We start from the raw sequence: 19,469 nt of genomic DNA, 5'->3' as shown, positions 1-19,469 counted from the left end.
TAATTACCTTTGACACACAGTGTAAAATAAATAGGCTCACAGTGTGTCAGCCTCCTCTGCCGTGTGTGTGTGTGTGTGTGTGTGTGTGTGTGTGTGTGTGTGTGTGTGTGTGTGTGTGTGTGTGTGTGTGTGTGTGTCAGTATTGTCAGGTATGGCTGAGGTCACTGTTTTGGGAGCGGAGGTTAAGTAGCTACTGTTGACCTTGAGTTGGCAGCTTGTTACTTCGCTGAACGTGTCTTTCTGTTTGGTTTGCACCATCTGGACACTAGGTTTTTAAAACAGTGTTATGTTGCTGTGTTGTAATGGAGGGTTAGAGTCCCGTACGACTGGTTTTAAACGATGCTTCAGTGTCTAGATGAGTAGAAACGATCCGTTTTTAACCTGATTCAAAGTTAATAACCCTCCTGTTGTCCTTCTGGGTCAAATTGACCCGATCTGTTCCCTTCCTCCATCCTTCCTTCTTACCTTCCTTTCTCTCTTCCTTCTTTCCACAATCCTTTTTCCCTTCCTTCCTTCTTTCCTTCCTTCCCTACATCCTTACTTCTTCTTCCCTCCTCTCTTGATCTAATTGACCCTCCATCTTTCTTTCCTTCCTTTTACCCTTCCTTCTTCCTTCCTAGAATGAATCTGTTCCCTCCCTCCATCTTTCTTTCCTTCCTTTTTCCCTTCCTTCTTTCCCTTCGTCCTTCCTTCCTTTGTCCTTCCTTCCTCCCTTCCTTCTTTCCCTTCCTTCCTTCCTTCCTTCCTTCCTTCCTTCCTTCCTTCCTTCCTTCCTTCCTTCCTTCCTTCCTTCTTCCTTCCTTCCTTTTTTCCCTTCGTCCTTCCTTCCTTCCTTCCTTCCTTCCTCCCTTCCTTCTTTCCCTTCGTCCTTCCTTCTTTTCTCCCTTCTTTCTTTCCCTTCGTCCTTCCTTCCTTCCTTCCTTCCTTCCTTCCTTCCTTCCTTCCTTCCTTCCCTTCGTCCTTCCTTCCTGCCTTCCTTCCTTCCTTCCTTCCTTGACCCATGTGGACAATAGGAGGGTTAAAAGTCCATAAAAGATGGGGAAACTAAAAAACAAAAACAAAAAACCCTACAGAGCTCCCCTGCCTCCCCAGCAAGGCACTTTACCCCCGACTGCTGCACTGGGAGACCGGTTTCACTGGTTTCACTGGGCAGCTGATCGACATTAATGCCCCTGCCTGCAGCCTCCATCGCACCGAACGAGCCTTCAGAATAAAAGTCCTGACCGTCGTTTTAAGGCAGATGAAGTCCTGAACTGTCGGTCGCTCTGTGACTGTTTATGATGTTGGTGGGAGGTTATGGCAGCTGACGGCTCAAGGACAGAAACATCACCGACGTGTCACCTGAACATTACATAACACTCTAACATCTGTATAAACTCAACACCATCTCCACTGCAACCAAGAATATTTGTCTTATTTCTAGTCAAAATGTCATTTCTAATCAAAACTAATCTTATTATACTAAAAATAAGACTCATCACATTAAAAAGTAGCTTGTTTTTAGACACTTTTTTACTTCTTTCAAGCACATTTTCACTTGAAATAAGTAGAAAAATCTGATAGTGGAGCAAGTTTTTCTTTCCTATTACAAGATCAAAAAACTTGCTTTCACTGGCAGATTTTTCTACTTATTTCAAATGAAAATTAGTTTGAAACAAGTAAAAAATTATCTAAAAACAAGTTCATTTTTAGGTGATGAGTCTTATTTTAAGTGGAAAGAGATTAGTTTTGACTAGAAATGAGCATGTTGACAAGAAATAAGACAAATATTCTTGGAAAGATTTGGGGTTTTTGCAGTGTCTCTCCTCCTCTCCCTCCCTCTCTCCTCTCTGAGGTTGACTTTTAAACTGGCGTAGTTTTCCTGTTGAGTGTGTCTGAGTTGCTATCCCTGTCCCTTTTGGCCGTCAGTCGGTCCAGCGTTCCTACGTTGCCCCGGTCCCGGTCCCGGTCCCGGTCCCGCTCCATGGTGGCCGTGGACATGGGCGCCGGCGGGGCGGGCGTGGCGGCCGACGTGGAGGTGTTCAGAGGCGCCGCGGCGTTCTGGGCGACCGCTGCCGCCGCCGCCAAGTTGGACTTGGAGTGAGACGGGAGCGTACCGCTGCTGATCACTCCTCCTCCTCCTCCTCCTCCTCCGCCGCCGCCGCCGCCGCTACTTCCACTGGAATCTTTTGGGAAGTAGTTGTGCAGCTGGTAGAGCGTGGCGCGGTCCACCGTGCCGTAGAGAGGCGGAGCGCCGCCGCCAAGGCTGCCCAGCTTGGAGTCTCTCGACAGGGTGTACATGGAGATGTCGCCGCCGCCGCCGCCGCTCCCGCTGCCGCTGCTGTGGTGCGGGTTGGGCAGCGTGGCCACGGAGAACGGAGGGGCGGACGGCGGCAGGCTGAAGGTCTTGGAGACGCCGATGGGCGAGGTCTCCTGGGAGCGCGGCGGGTCGGTGGAGCGCGAGCTGGAGCGGGAGCGCCGTCTGAACCGGTAGCTGGGCAGGCGCAGCATGGCGTGCGTCGTGCTCTTGAAGAGGTCGGTGCGAGAGCGGCAGCGCAGCTCCTTGTTCTTCTCGATGTAGATGTTGACGGCGAGGACGCCCACCATCTCGGCCAGGATGAAGGACAGGCCGCCGAAGTAGAACGACCAGCCGTACGAGTAGTGCCACTTCTTGTCCTCGTCCTTCTTCGGGGAGATGTCACTCAGAGCTGCCGAGATGTACACGATGACTCCGATGATGTTGCTGAGGCCTGAGGAAATATACAAGACGTCTAAGTGCTCCTCCGAGACAAATTAACCTGCAGCTTCATTAAACTGTTTTGCAGGCAGGGATACAGGAGCAGTTTCCTTTCAATTATACACCGAGGAGGCACAACATGAAAATCCATCTGCATATCAAACATCACAGCCTCTTATTACGCCTGTGCTTGACTGATAGCTCCCAAACACCTACATATGAAACAGCACAGTTTAAGCTCAGAGTGGAGTACGTGACTGGAAGGACAAAGTCTCCCATTACAGGTGGCAGCGCCAGCAGACGCAATTTCAACCCAAGACTGGAAACATTTTGAGTTTCTGTTTTAATAAAAATCCAAACCCAAATCTTCTCTTAAAGGTGTACAGAAAAGAAAATTGAATTTGAGCCCACTTTGGGTGATAAAATTAATGTGATAACTCATCTTTCAGACGTTGTAGGCCAAACTTTGTGCAAAATTCTATTTTTGAGTAAATCCGGGATGAAAGTGTGTATTTTTTTTTTCGCATTGGATAATGCAGGCGCACGGATTATACGTCAGCCTGTACACGATTCACCAGCCACTGATATTGGATCCGTAATCCGTCATTCAACGTCTGAGACACGCACACACACACGGAGCTCGGGCTCGCCCCAAGCTTTGAATATCCCGCCCGCTCGATAACGACCAATCAATTTCGTTTTCCTCACTCGGGTAAACTCGTGTTGCAGCTCGTGACAACTCGGCGCGACAAACAGGACAAACGGCCATTTCTGTACACCTTTAAAGGGATTGTTCAACATTTTGGCAAATTGGCCCATTGCCATAATCCCTATAGTCATAGCAGTAGGTTTGTTACCTTGATTTGTCGGTGCAAGCTATTTTTAGAACGGCGGAGCAGAGCTGTGAGCTGCACAGAGCTACGCTACGGAGGCTAATGGGATTTCTTGGTTTCCCTCATCAAACTCATCAAATACACAATCCAACAACTCCACAACGCTCTGGTGGACAAGTTGTGACCTGCACATTCACCACGCTATGAGATAATAACACAACGTTACCAGACAGAGTTGTTTTAGAGGGAAATTCATGCAAAACCGCTGAGGAGCGTTGCCTTCAGGGACAGTTTTTCAGCAAGCAGTCTCTACATTTACCTCTAAAACAACTCTGTCTGGTAACGTTGTGTTATTATCTCATAGCGTGGTGAATGTGCAGGTCACAACTTGTCCACCAGAGTGTTTTGGAGTTGTTGGATTGTGTATTTAATGAGTTTGATGAGGGAAACTAAGAAATCCCATGAGCCTCCGTAGCGTAGCTCTGAGCAGCTCACGGCTCACAACCTACTGCTATGACTATAGGGATTATGGCAATGGGCCAATTTGCCAAAATGTTGAACTATCCATTTAATGGTTAAAAAAAAAAAGTCCATAAAAAAAGACAGACGGCAGCAGAGGAGTCATCTCACCTGCAGCTACAAAGAGGATCCCTCCACCCAGTATAATGTTTCTTTTGCTCTTGTAGAAGCTGCTGGAAGCGACACACACTCCACCCAGCAGGAGCAGGATGGCGCTGAGGATGGGGAAGATGCTGGAGGCTCGCACCACACCTGCAGAAAACCACATCAGTGCAGAAAAGACAGAGACGTGATTCCTTAGGCTGCGCCGTCAGTACTTCTGTGTAGACTTTGTTATGTGTGTGTGTGTAGGATAACTATGACTAATCATGTACCATTCATTTAAAAGTGTTAAAAGTTACCCAGCCTCGTGACACTACTGGGAGAGAAGTGTTACTGAGACTTGCCGTAGCCGACACTATAACTCGGCTCTGCTGCAGCAGCTGTCTGTTTACATGGGTTCGATACAGACTGGAGCATGTTGGAGTTTACCATTTAATGAAAATAGCCTATTCTGCTGCATTATGGGAAGTGTAGTATCCATTACATGTCAAGACTGGGATATCTTTACATCTGCTGCATCAGTTTGGACCATTGGAAATCTGGCTTTTGCAAATCCATATGATCCATTATAAAAGTAAAATACAAACTACTGAAAGCTCTGATACAGTGGCCCTTGTCTTCATGGTAACAATGCCAAACACTTGGTTAGGGTTGTGGAACAGTTTGGTTAGTTTTAAGCTGCGTCTCAATCCTTCGAAGAACGCATTTGAAGACTGATAACGTCACAGCGTTGTGAAGGCCTGTCCCAATTCAAAGGCCACACAGCACCTATCCTTCGTGGCCGCCCATCCCACGATTATTTGTGCGCCGTTAATTATTGGCCACCTAGCATAGTCTGGGGCCGTTTAGTGGCTGTTTTGGTAAGCAACTGGAACCAGGGCGAGAGAGACATGACTTTACGTCAAAATAAAAGCACCATAAAGCTAATAAAATGCGGTGAAACTTTTTTATTTAAAAAATATAATTTACAAGAAAATCCCCGAGCCATTAAGTCAACCTTTTTCTTTTATTGTATTTAATTGTATTAGCCTAAAAGTTATTGTCTATGTTTTATGTTGGTGAACACTTTTACTTTTTAATGAATTTAATGAATTTTGGATCCGCTCTCTAGACAGGAACTAGAATCCAGACAAAATTCTTCTCCTCTCTGTATGAGAAGAAGAGCCTGGTGACGCGCGGCTACAGCTAGCATGCTAGCTATCAGAATGTTGAGACGCCGTCGCGCTGTAGCCATGGTTGGTAACCCTCCTCTACTGCCGGTTTGGAGGTGTGGTCGCCCGCTGAGCAGGGCTTTACAACTGGCCGCATAGCGAAGAGTTGAGCAGCCGTTGGAAGTGTATAAAAGCTGAAAATCTCAAATGTTTAACGTTAGGATGTTGATTGCATTCAAACACAATCAGGAAATGCTCCGAAGGCTAGACCGTCCCATTTACCAATGGTTGACGTGGCCGTTGGAGGTGTCTCGATAGTTGTTGCCTTCTCCAAAGGATCCAGACCCTGAATTGGGACACAGCTTTAGTCTCCAAAAAACCACTTGGTTAGCTTTATAAAAATTGTATCTACTCATAAGACTATAAAAAACTATAAAAAAGTGTTGTACATGTACCATCCATTGTCTTTAACAGTCGGGACCATTATCCTTCACAACAACTGGCAAAACAACTTGAGAGTTTGGCTTTAAGTTCCCCCTAACTGCCACTAAATTTACATTAGGAAGCGTCTGGAGTACCTTCCAAAATAAAAGCTGTGTAATATATTTTCTACACCTCCAGTCTGGATGAAATAAAACGTTAATTTGTCAGTCACCACTCCACAGCTGCTTCTGCTGCTGCCGCTGCCCAACAGCAGGACCTCTCCAGTATGACTGCAAGAGAGTGCATTACATCATTTAAACCCTCAACCACCCCCCCCGCCCCCTGCAGACACCTCAAGCTCGAAAGCAGCTGCTATAACATACAGCACTGAGACACTATAGAAGATTAAAATGCTGAAAAGCTCCATCTCAGGCAGGAATGACTGCATACAGTCGCAGGAGCCTCAGGTTTCTGAAGGTGACTTTTTAGGCTGCGTGAGCTTTTGTTTAACTATGGAGGTACAAGATAATGCTGTGATAAGCATTTGTTCATAGACGTAGATGTAGACGATTCCCTGAATTTTGTTTTTAATTGTAAATGGGGCGGTTTAGCAGTATTTATTGATCATCTGATAAGAAATTCATTGGAAAGAGTTTCCTGCTGATTGTAAGTAAGTGTTAGAAGTGAATTAACAAACCTTTCTGGCATCAAGTAATAAGTTATTTCCTGCTATGAGATTAAGTTTTCAAACCTGTTTACTTGTTAGCAATAAACCTGAAATGATGATAGATATTGGACAATAGCAGGATTTGATTGCTTATTCATTACAGGATCCCCATTCGCTGATGTCATGGACATCCAGCTAGTCTTTCTGGGGTCCTTGAGTAACAGTAATTGTTACCTAATTAAAATACAAAGAAAACAAATAACAACAGTCAGATAACAACAGGAAAAATAATATAAAGTACTATTATTCAAATGAAATAATATCTTGACAATTGATCGGTTGTTTCGTATGAATCATATGCTGCTTCCAGTTTCTCAGATGTAGGGATTTTTGGCTTTTTCATGTATCTGAATATGGTTTGATTAGTAGATGAACTGATGTGTTGAAATGTCAAAAATAAACAAAGTTCAAAAATCAAAGAAAAACTTTCTTAACTATGCAATATTCAAACATTTTCACAAATTTCTCTTCACCAGTGGGGGAAAAATCTTGAAAACAGTGTTTATACGAGGGTAGCCCATGGCTTAAAGTGAGATTTCCATGTATAATTTAACGATAAAGCAGCTCTAGCTGCTATATTAATGCTCTGAAAGTTTTAAAGCTTATCAAAGAAATACACACAGCTGAGCCTCAAAACCAGCTGCCAGGACTTCTGTAACTTTGTGATGTCACAACTAAACAACCACCAAATCGCACACATCTGGACCCGCCATCCAAAACTTGCAGGATTTGGTTTCTCTGACTGTTTTTTATCAGAAATTGACTATATTTGACCACTCAGACAGCAGTCAGCCAATCAGAAGGAGGCACGGGAAACACACTTGTAAAATAAACTATGGGACCTTTTAAGACAAATTGTGAGGATCAGAGAGATACGATCAGATTGGGTTGGTGTTGCACAGCGGAGCAGACAAGAGACTTTCCGATAGCATCACGGCCTCCTTCACAGAAATAGACACCTTTATATAATATATGGATGGAACATATACTTTGTAAAGCCGAAGGTTCAGGGCTGCACGAACAGAAGCCGCGTTCACAATGGAGGCAGGATGTGAAGCCTCAGTCCTGAGCTGAAAATAATCCATTAGTGAAGGCTGTTCGTTCAATCCATCAGTGGAAAAAAAAAAAAAGGAGAAAGCTTTCTGAACACCCCCAGACTCCCAACCCCATGCACCTGGGCACTGACACACACATAAACACGCTGTGCAGACACACACATACACACATATACACACACCTCCAGGAACACTTTGCTTGAATCTGACATCCGTGCATTGATGTCCGCCCACCATCCCCTTCTGTCCTTTCTGTATGTGCGCGATGGAAACTGTACTTTGTGTGTGTATGTGTGTGTGTGTGTGTGTGTGCCAGTGTACAGTTATCTAATGTTCCTATACATGCCTGTTGTTAATTTAAGACGTGTTTATGTGTATGTGTATGTGTATGTGTGTGTGTACGTATGTCACTCACGCAGCAAATACTCTGCAGAATCTTGGTCGTAGTCTGCGTCCTCTGGGAAATGATTGATCTGGGAACACACACCTCGCTTCAGGCCTGAAGAAAGACAGGGAGGAAGAGGAGGGGAGAGTGAGAAAAAGATGGTTGGAAAATAGAGAAGAGATCACAAAGACAAATAGCAAGATAGGAAATAAGAGAGAAACGGTGAAGGGACGAGGTGGAAACGAGAGAAAATCGGCAGAACGAGGGGGTACACATGGACGATGGAGGAAAAAACACACAGAAGCTGTGACAAAGAAAAGACGAAGAGACAGAGGAAGTAAATAAGCCGACAGATGGGCAGAGAAGATGGATTGATTGAGGATGACCAAACAGAAACAATAAAATATTGTTTTAAAAAGAGGATGAGAGTCATGAATTCATTCAGTAACAGTAACATGGTTAAAACCCAGTATGTGGCTGTGCATGAGGGGTGCAGAATGGTTAAAGGCCAAATGTTTGATCAAGTGTCTTGTCCTTTTACTCATGTGGACACATGGGGGAACAAAAGGTTATGTTAACTAAATAAACAAGAGTTAAATCCCCCGATCAGAGCCATGTACAGCACCAGTCGGCTGAAACATGAAGTCCATTTTCTGATTTTACTGACCTTACCATTGCTTGCACTACTGGTTGGTTGTTGCATGACCCCCTGTTATTCATTCATTCATTGAAAGTTTTATGGTTTGGGACTGACTTTATACATGTAATCAATAGAAGGAGTTACAAATAAAGACCTGTCTTAACATACAGTAAGCCTGTTGTGTTCTGCAGCTGAGGTTAGTAAAAGGCTCCAGTTACTGTTTGAGGGAAGACAATGGTTGAAAAATGTTGTGGATCTGCAAACAATTGATTAGTCAGTCAGTCAGTCAGTCAGTCAGTCAGTCAGTCAGTCAGTCAGTCAGTCAGTCGGTCGGTCACATGGCTGGTTCAACTTTCTTTTTCTTTTTTTTTAAACAATATGTTTATTAATGTTTTCCTCATAAATATACACAAGTTCATCCACATACGTATATATCAGCATACAAGTAAAAAAACTAAACAAAACAAAAAAAATGGTGCCACCTAAACCAAAGCACACATGGAGACACATGAACAAAAAACCTTCTCAGACAGAGAGTATATATATGTATAAATATAGACATCTTATGTACATACACAGTCCTCCAGTTCTATTCAAAATCCCAAAGCTCATCATAGTCTTCCTATAATTAAACACGAGTTAATCTTGTTGCAAGGTTTACTTCAGATGATATTCAGTCCTCCTCTTCATCATCTGATAAATCGTAAATTGTCTGTTTGACAAAAACAGTGAAAGGTCCCCACACTTTTTCAAACATATCCTGCTTCCTTCGTCTTATATATATGTCACTCTTTCTAATGGAAAAGTTGTTAACATTTGCCTAACCCAATATGTGATGGTCCAACCATTTCTAGTCCCAGAGAATAGTTTGAAATGAGACAAGTATAAACATAAGCTCAGTAGAATACGGGTAAGTGAGGGTGTCACAAAGAAACTAAAAGATAAAATACCAAAAAATCCTTCAACATGCAAACAAAGATCGCCTCACAAACCTCATCACACCGTCCTCACCTGCACAAACGTAAACAACAGTCATCACCAGAACATCCTTCAGTGCAGTTGTTTTGGGTTTTACCTTTTGTCATTTTTGAAAATATAAACTGGCTCTTCACTGGTTTGTGTTGTAAATCACATTAGGAGTAGCTTTTGTGCACTTATATCCTAATTGACAGACCAGTAGCCTACTTGTTTATCTCGACAGCTGTTTATGCACCAAATTAACAGTTAAAAGGGAAAAATATCTCTCATGGAGTGAAATGCAACATCTGAAAAACAGAAAGAAAGACTTTGGAAAGCACTTTCCACTAATACACTAGTGTGAAGACACAAAAGTTAATGAAGTCATAAACAGCGCAGACTGGGATCAAGACAGTTTTCCTCCAAAGAACCATTAGGTGAGACTGAAGATGCAGATCATCTGTCAAACACCTTCGATAGTTTCCAGAGTTGCTGCCAAGGCAACGGCAACTAAGTTCACCTAGGCTGCACATGTCCAGTCACAAACTACCGCTGAAACTATCAAAACAAAACGAGAGGCATCATCCCTGTCTGGTCTGGCTGCTGCAGCAACACGGGAAAAACTACTTCATCATCAGTCACTGAATGAGTCACCACTCATATCTGAGCTCTGGGGCATTATGATGAGCTTTATGTTGAAGGTGCAGCAGAGTACGTGCGTGCTGGTATTTGTGTTTTGTCTGTGCATGAAAGCTTCGATCTCTACATCTTGAAAAATCCTCTTATCGGAGTCGTGCAAGTGCAACAGAACCACAGCGGGGTCACGTTAGCTTTTACAACATCTCATTATTGTGTTTTATAGCATGTCAGGGTGATATCTCAATGTATCATGGGTATATAGCGCTTCAGATCATCTATATAGGCTACATCTATCGACTAATGGCGGGTAAGAAATTTCAGCACAATGTGATTGAAGGCGTTTTCAGACAGAAAGCTGCTCCTGCTGCTTCTGTGTTTGAATGGGCAGCAGCAGCAGCAGCAGCAGCAGCAGCAGCAGCAGGAGGAGGAAGCAGAGCGGCTGGTACAGCTTGTTCCATCCAGGTTACCACGATCAACCTGCTCTCGTCTCATCATGCAGCCGAACAGCGAGCGTTGCAGCCAAAAAGCAGAGGCACTGTGACATGAAGATGTGTTCATTTTATCACCAATTTATTGTTTTATTTCATCAATTTGTTTGCTCAGTGCCGGTGAAGACGTGTGTGATGATTCAGGCAGCTCAGATACGCAGCACTGTCAACTAATTATGCTTCTGTACAGCTCCTTTGTAAAGGCGATGTTTTGTAGGTAATATTTTTTTCATATGGAAAGAGCAGTTGATTTAGACCTTTTTTTAAATATAACTATTATGACTGTAAAAGACAAATAATATCATTGGCAATGGAAACAACACCTAATCTGTCCTGTCTTTCCCCGTCTCACATCAGAAACAATGGGGAAAATGATTTCTTTAATGCTAGCTGCTAACGTTAGCAGTAGTTTCAGAGCGCTGCATGCTCCGCCCACTCAGCTGCTGCCTCTACTTGAGATGCTGGCGTAAATTATATTGTAGGCTACTGCTTTTACAGTGATGCTGTTGTAGCCGATGTTATATCTGGCCCTCTGCGTTGTGTTTCTTACGGCCTGCCCTAGGTGGGGTTCGATCCCACGACCTCCCGCACCGGAGGCGACGATGCTAACCTCTTCGCCAAGAGGTTGACAACCGCTTGGCAAGTTGGTTAGCACATCTTTTATGGGTGGAGTGAGTGCACATCCGTTACACTGTAAGAGACACACATCGGACACTAAAAAAACAAACCATAAACCACATCCAGACAACTGAGGAGATGCTACACTTTATTAGCTCATGCTGCCATGTTGATTACCTACTCAAATTACCTACTCAAGTTAAAATTAAATTCAATATTGCATTTTCAAACTATAAATTATGGCTGAGCTCTGACTGAATGTATTCAATTTCTCCAACACTGCTAGTCTTCCATTAAAATATTCCACCTCACAGTCCAATATTACAACATAATTTTAATTTTACAGACTGTCACAGCACTTGGTTCAGATCATGAGTTGGTTTATTGCTGCAAAAGTTCACAATGATGAAGAAAAAATTAGATTTTTATGGTTAACTTCTATATATAGACTCTCACACGTTCATCCAAGGCTTTTTCTACCTCACACACAGACATGTAGGCGATGTAGGGTTCAGTATCTGTAGCCAGGAATCAAACCATCAACCTTCTGATTAGCGGACAACCTGCTCTACCACCTGAGCCACAGCCACTTAAAATCTTCCTTCCATAAGATTATCTAAAGTGTTGTGGTTGCCTCTACGTTGCCACAACACTGCAAAAACTCAAAATCTTACCAAAAATATTTCTTATTTCTAATCAAAATGTCATTTCTAGTCAAAACAAATCTCATTATACTTAAATAAAGACTCATCACATAAAAAGTAGCTTGTTTTTAGACACTTTTTTTTACTTCTTTCAAGCATATTTTTACTTGAAATAAGTAGAAAAATCTGATAGTGGGGCAAGTTTTTCTTTCTTATTACAAGCACAAAAGACTTGCTTTCACTGGCAGATTTTTCTACTTATTGATCTAAAAACAAGTACATTTTTAAGGTTATGAGTCTTATTTTAAGTGGAAAGAGATTAGTTTTGACTAGAAATGAGACATTTTGACAAGAAATAAGACAAGAAAACAAATATTCTTGGTAAGATTTTGAGTTTTTGCAGTGAACGTAGAGATGAGAGGAAGATAAATCACCATATTCAAACAGAAGCACATCTGAAGATGATCCAGGCAGTTGATTATGTTTGCTATCCAAGCAATTCAGTTACGGATAAAGGAGAATTTGACAGACGACGGTGAAACCAGGTTGTGCATTGTTTTCACGGTTGTCACGGTTACAAGACACACAGCATCACGTCACACGTCACTGCGACAATTTCAAAGCAGCAGCAACAGCAACAGCAACAGCAACAACAACATCAACAACTCGTTGGTCACAGATGAACTCCTAGCAGATCCAAAAGCAGGAAACAAATTAAGAAAAGTGGAGCAATGCATCATACTGGTGGTGTGTGTCAGTGTGTGTGTGTGTGTGTGTGTGTAGTTCAGGTATTACTCATGTTGTGGGGACCTAGATTTGTCTACACTTTACGGGGACTTGTCTTTCCTATGGGGACATAAAGCAAATATGTGTTTTGAAGTTGTTAATTAAGGTTGGACATGTAGTAGTTACAGTCAAGGTTAGTGTACAGTACGTCTCTAGAAAATGAAAGTAAGTCAATGTAACGTCCCCTGAAGTCGTCAAAACACAACTGTGTGTGTGACTGTGTGTGTGTGTGTGAGTGTGTGAGTGACTGTGAGTACGAGAACACCTATTTATGTCTGTTCTGATTACAGTGATGAGACTCTGACCCTAACTAGACCCTCCAATGACCAGCACATGATAACTCACACACAGACACATACTCACACATTCAACCTCCCCCCTTCCCCCGATGTATGCAGCCTCAAACAAACAAACACACACTCATTCACACACACACACACACACACAATAACGACACGACCTGCTGTACCTTCCAGGCAGCAGATCCTCCACAGGCCGGAGTGGGTCAGAGCCCCGGGGTCCTTCTTGTCCTTGTTGTTGGAGTCCTCCTGGGACGAGTTGGCCGTGCTGTTGCAGATGAAGGCGCGGGCGTAGAGCCAGTAGTCGGTGCCGATGGCCACGGTCATCAGGGCGAAGGCCGCGAACGCCCCCATGGTGGTCAGCAGCACCTGGATACCACGCTCACACCACACCATCGCCGGGCGAGGAAGGAAACTTATATCTGAGGAGACAACACACACACACACACACACCAGAGTTTTTTTTTAAACGCTCTGTTGTACACTGTGAAGCTGCTTAAAGGGATAGTTCACCCACTGGGAGAAGTTTCAGAGTCCTCCGTGGCTTCTCTGAGTTACAGGGGTCTCGGCGTAGCAGTGCATGTCCATATAACGGTTGCAAATGGATACCAACTGTCTTCGTAACAAAAAGACACACCAAAAAACATCCAAATACCTCCATGCTGATCGTATGTAATGTCCATCTTGTACTGTATTGAAGCCCCGAAATGCGAAATTATCCTGGAAAAAATTTAATAAGTCTATATTTCAAGCTTGTTTGTAGCGGAAGCTTCTCAAAGCTCCTCTTCCCTCCTCTTCCTGGTTCAACAAGCTTGAAATATAGACGTATTTAATTTTTTTCGGGACAATTTCGCATTTCGGGGCTTCAGTACAAGATGGACATTACATACGAGCACTATGGAGGTATTTGGATGTTTTGTCGTGTGTCTGTTTGTTACAAAGACAGTTGGTATCCATTTGCAACCTTTATATGGACATGCACTGCTACGCCGAGACCCCCTGTAACTCAGAGAAGCCACGGAGGACTCTGAAACTTCTCCCAGCCCTTAGTCGACATGAGGGTGAAATTTCAATTTTGGATGAACTATCCCTTTAAGATGCATAGAATTAGAATAAATCAATTTATGGTCTGTAGATTTGATGAAAGTGTCACCTTGATCTTGTGCTTTAGAAATCCCATTGGATTTAGTGAGTTGTGGCTTCAGAGGGAAAGTGGCAAGGATATATTACACTCTGGTTTACAGTTTGTCCTCTGGTGAGTCTTTTCATTCATGTTCAGGGGCCCTTGGTCTCTACAGAAGTGTGTGTAGACCACAATGGCCGACCTGAAATGAGGATTTTCACTAAAGTTGCATCACCAGCTGGGTTTTTCTTCTTCAAAATGCTGCATCTGGAAGCAGTCCATGAATTAAACCACAGCTTTTATCTGATTGATTCATGTTAATACAACAAACTCTGACTCTGATCCACTGCAGTTATGAAGAAAATCTTTCAAGGATGATTTTGTATAATGACCTTTATTGACATCAAATAATCGTTGCGTTGATTCCAGCATTATGTGTAGCCTACGACCTCTGTGTGCTCCCGTTCGGCTTTAATGAAACATTTGACTGTCATATTTCATGTTACTTGAAGTGAACTTGTGTTAAAGGCACTTTATTTCACTTTCAAATCAGTCTGAGCCATTTTCCGCAATGACTAATATTCTAGTCACAAGGAGTTAGGTCACCTGCACTCACAGCCATCGTGTTTTTATTTACAGGTTACTGTTTGGTATTCTAACTTTTCGCTAGTGCAGCCAAAAACATTAATTTGAATACTCAGGCTAATGTGAAACTAATAGACTCTTGTTTGATTCATTTATTTCGGTAACAGGGTGCAGGTTAAAAATGCCCTGGAAGGTTGAGCACCCATGAAATTAAAAAAAAAAAAGAGAGAGAGAGAGAAGCTAAAAAAAAAAAGACATGTAACCACTTTTGCATCCCATCCTGTGCACAATTTATGCATTGAACTGTCAAATATTTATGCATTAATAGAAGTATACTACTGTCCCCTGTGGGCTTCTGCAGGTGACTGGTGAGAGCTGCTCATGGGGTCGAATCTTTCTGTTGCATTCTGGGTGAGCACAGTGGAGCGGTTTTTAATAAAAAACAAAAAACAAAAAAAAACACAACATCAACAACGCACACAGCCTGGAGCAGTGAAGAAACGTTGGCAGCACACAGCCGGCAGAAGAACAAAATGCCGACCCCGCTGCATCAACAAAAATATAAAACAACAAACATCATACATAACACTGAACTGTGGAGGATGTTAAAAAAAAAACATGTTCCTGTGTACGTCTGACTGTCAGTGGTAAAGAAAATTTAAATAAAGTTTTAAATTCCTTTATAGTGAGTGGATTATCTCAGCAGGGTGACACATTTCAATTCTGTCCTTCCGATAAAAGCAGCCAGAAAGATGGACAGAGGTTTTCTCTCTACACATTAGTAAAAGACAAGAGAAAGCTGGATGATGCGAGAGGAAGAGGAGGAGGTGAGTCGAGAGGAAGGGACGGAAGAGAGAAGAGAGAAGAGACATAAATCAGAGCTGAGAGGTGAACAGTGAGAAGGACGACGAGGAAAATTGAGATACAGCACATCTGTTGTGCTTCAGGAAACATAAATGAAACATCCAAGGACCATAGAGGGGAGGGGGGAGGAGAGGAGGGTGGGTGGGTGTCTACATGGATTTCCATTTAACTATTTAGCTGCTGAGCACGATTTCAACCTTTTGAATTGAAAAAAAAAAAAAAAATGGCGGACGGATGCCTCGGTCCACTACTTCAACTCACTTGATCCCAAACGGCAGGTTAATGTAATCGCACAAAGAGAACATCGTCACCCTCGTGAGTTTTTTTTTATATATATATTTTTTTAACTATTTCGTTAATTCTGTGTTGCCTGCCGCCGGGGTGTTTCCATGGCAACACAAATCCCAGAATAACAAGAGACCACTGATACTCTGACCCTGAAAGTGACCGGGCTGCTGCTGCTGCTGCTGGAATATGCATTAAGGTAAACCCCCGAAGAGAAGTGCAGGCAGTGAAGGCATCGCTGACTCACGCCGGGAAGTTATTTCTCTCTCTATTTGCTCTTCTTTTTCCTTTTTAATGCATTTTAATGGACTTTTTTTAGCAACACGCTTGAGCTCCTTTCATTTTTAATCTTTTCTGCAGTGATCTGTAACTACTACTGATTTTCTCTGATTAAAAACTTTTTTGCAAGTTGGCATTTGGGAGTTTCCTGTCACACTATTTTCCCCTCATTTTGTATTACGAAGCTCTCTGAACCAAAACCCAGAACTTTCTTGATGCTTGGTTTCATACGGCTTTTTAGGGAATCTACTGACTCTGTTCTCATGGTTCATTGGGCCGACACATCACTGCAGCATTGAGTCTGATCTGACATCGTATGCACGTGTTCTATCAAAAAAAAGGAAACAGCATGAATGAGACTCTGAGAGAAGACATCAGTAGCAGTAAAACTCCCTGAGGTGTGGTCTATTTTTATCTGTTTTATTGGCATTATTATTACATTTCCATTATTTTTATGCCTCATGTGGATTAGTCTCAAACTGTTAAATTGTTTAAATCAGTGCTGCCTTATTAACAGCTCGTTAGTCACCTGCAGAGCACTAAAGTCTGTGAAAGGTGCAACACAAATAACTTTTGATTGACTGATTTTAAGTGTTTCTGACTAAAACACGTTTAACTGTTAATGGTAAATTAAAGGTCAAATATAAAGGTAGATGTTTGTATTAAAGCTCCATACAGTATAGATGTTTGTGATGTCCATGTGTAGTGTGATCATAAAACAGCTCTAGGTTCTATATTAATACTGTGAAAGTATCAAAGCCTCAGTCCACAGAGAAATGCACACAGCCTGTATTCAGAAACTGAGCCTTTAAAACCAGCCGTCAGGACTTCCTGTCACTTTGTGATGTCACAACGAAGCAATCTACCAAGCCCCGCCCCCTCACCACCTGAACGCACCATCCAACACATGCAGGATTCAGTGTTTCTGAGTGTTTTATTCTGAAATATGCTCTATTTTAATTAAATCACTCAGAAAACAGTCAGCCAATCAGAAGAGATGCTCAGAGTCTCCTCTCTCCTGATTGGCTGACACCAACCTGTTGCTACTAAAGCTCACAAATATATCTTCTTATGTATCAACACTTCTAATAACACTACTTGTAGTGGCTTTAAGTGGTATTATACTGTCTGTTTTCCTGTGGTCAAAACTTCCAGGAAAGCAAAATTTGATTTTGAATTTGCTCAGACTGATTGGTTTAATTTCTACAGCAAAATATCACAAATGTCCAATTTAATTTACAACATGTGCTGCAGATCTGTGAAGAAGCGCATCAAGCTCTTCAACATTAAACTTTTTTCAACACTGTTTCATGCTGCAGTTCAGTATAAACTTGACATGGGAACATGGAAGCAACAGGCTTTTTGTGCATTAAAAGAAGCTGTAAATGTTTCACCACCACTCATGTGCATCTTTTTTTTTTTTTTAAATTGGCCATAGATGGATGTAGTGAAGAATTTCACATAAATATGCCGTTTAACTGACTTGGCTTTTATATATATTTTAAGAGAAGCTTCAGGTTGCGGATGAGGCCAGTTCCCTGACGTTAAAAAGCACAACTGTGATGCATCCAGTGTCGACAACAAGACGTGACACAACCTGCACGTATCCCTGGCTCTGCTTGATCCTGATTGGCCGGTCTCAAAGAATTCATGGGATCTGAACAACCATGGCTGCTTTTTTAAATATTATTATTACATTTGAAAATAACAACAACAAATGAAATCTATACACTGTAACACTGTAAAAAAAAAAAAAAGTCCAATGTGGAAATTCAGTGAATTCATGTTATTCTGAATTTCCCTCAACTCCTCCTGTGTCAACGCTCCCTTCACTCACCTCTGAGCCAGATAAGAAAAAACATTTAGCTTCCTTTACACAAACGCCAACGCAGATTAATCGAAGCCACTTGCCCTCTGAATCCAGACCTCTGTACACATCTGTACTCCTGTGTGTGTGTGTGTGTGTGTGTGTGTGTGTGTATGGGTGGTTTCCTGTCTTGTTTATGTGTTTAAATAAATGTTTATGCTCTGATGTGTGTGTGTCACATATGAATGTAAATGTGAAGTGTGTGCATACGTGAATCCACATGTGCATCTGGTTGTTTGTTGTGTGTGTGTGTGTGTGTGTGTGTGTGTTACCTGGGGGCATGTTTCTGCCTTTCGCCTCCATCTCCTCTACCCCCCGCTGCTGCTGCTGCTGCTGCTGCTGTTCTTCTCCTTCTTCGTCGGTGAAGAGCGCTCCGTAGCCCCGGTCCGAGCTGCCTCCATCCACCGTTTATCCTTCGCTTTCTCACCCCTTACCCTTCCTCTCCTCTGCTCCTCTGCCTCTCCCTCTCTTCTTGTCCTCTCTTCTTCTTCCTCCTCCTCCTCCTCTTCTTCTGCTTCTCCCCCTCTCCTCCTCCTTTTTTACCTTGAGAACTCCTTCTCTCCTTTTTTTCAGCGAGAAGGGGGGATACTTCACTTGGCGTCCTCCTCTCCTCTCATTGAATTGTCATGGCAGTCATCTTAGCTACTGAGAGAAGGAAGAGAGAGGCGGAGGGAGGGAGGGAGAGAGGGAGGGATGGAGGGGGGGGGGGGGGGTAAAGAGTGAGAGGAAAAGACAGAAAGAGAGGGAGAGAAAGGAAAGAGTGAGAAAAGGAGATGTGAAGAGGAGATAGAGTTGAGGAAGGGAGGAGGGGGGCGACAGGATGGATTCGATTAACGAACGTGACATGAGTCTTGAAACCAGGGGATGCTCCTGTACATCAGCATCTCCCATACAAACATGTTTCCTATACGAGGACGATGATCGGCTATTAGAAAACAAACAAACAAACAAACAAAAAATGAATAAATAAACATCCAAAACCTGATGCAGATGAAAAAAAAACAACAAAAAAAGCGAAAACGAGCCCCCTGTCAAACAAGAGAAGCTGCTTTGCCTCCACAGAGGCAGCGAGAGAGATATAAAGCAATAGAAAAGAACAGGCGATGCGAGAGAGCGTGCTCTATTCCATCGCCATGGCAACAGTGAATTCCAAAGTCTACGGCGGAGCTTGTGAGTGTGTATGTGTGTAAAGTGTGTTTGTGTGTGTGTATGTGTGTATGTGTGTGTGTGTGTTGGGGGAGTAAAGGGGTGGATGTAACAGCTGAGAGGATTTTGCTGAGATTTAAAAAAAAAAAAAAAAAAAAATGTGTGTGTGACTTCCATCGTTGTGCAGATGAGCCTCGATGTCATACATGCAACACACACACACACATACATACACACACACATTCACGGACTGGATGTACACGGTTGCATATTGTGTGAACGAGGAGCGAACACTCACACATGAGAGAGATGACAGACTTGTGAGTCATTAGCGCGGT

General features: G+C 42.8%; 1 protein-coding gene across 1 annotated transcript; it reads right to left on the bottom strand.

The window, feature by feature from the left end:
• Positions 1-1,842: 1,842 nt before the first annotated feature.
• Positions 1,843-18,288, bottom strand: LOC310993294 (voltage-dependent calcium channel gamma-4 subunit-like; the record flags this gene model as incomplete). The annotated part of the gene is made up of 5 exons (XM_083981611.1): positions 1,843-2,729; positions 4,180-4,320; positions 7,942-8,025; positions 13,153-13,404; positions 18,258-18,288. 5 exons carry the CDS (start codon positions 18,286-18,288, stop codon positions 1,843-1,845), a joined length of 1,395 nt encoding a protein of 464 aa, XP_083837737.1.
• Between the last annotated feature and the right edge of the window lie 1,181 nt (positions 18,289-19,469).

The sequence above is a fragment of the Trachurus trachurus genome, assembly GCF_905171665.1.
Source record: "Trachurus trachurus genome assembly, chromosome: 11".
Taxonomy (NCBI): Eukaryota; Metazoa; Chordata; class Actinopteri; order Carangiformes; family Carangidae; genus Trachurus; species Trachurus trachurus.
Note: the sequence above shows the minus strand (reverse complement) of the source record. Positions and strands in the feature narration are given on the sequence as shown.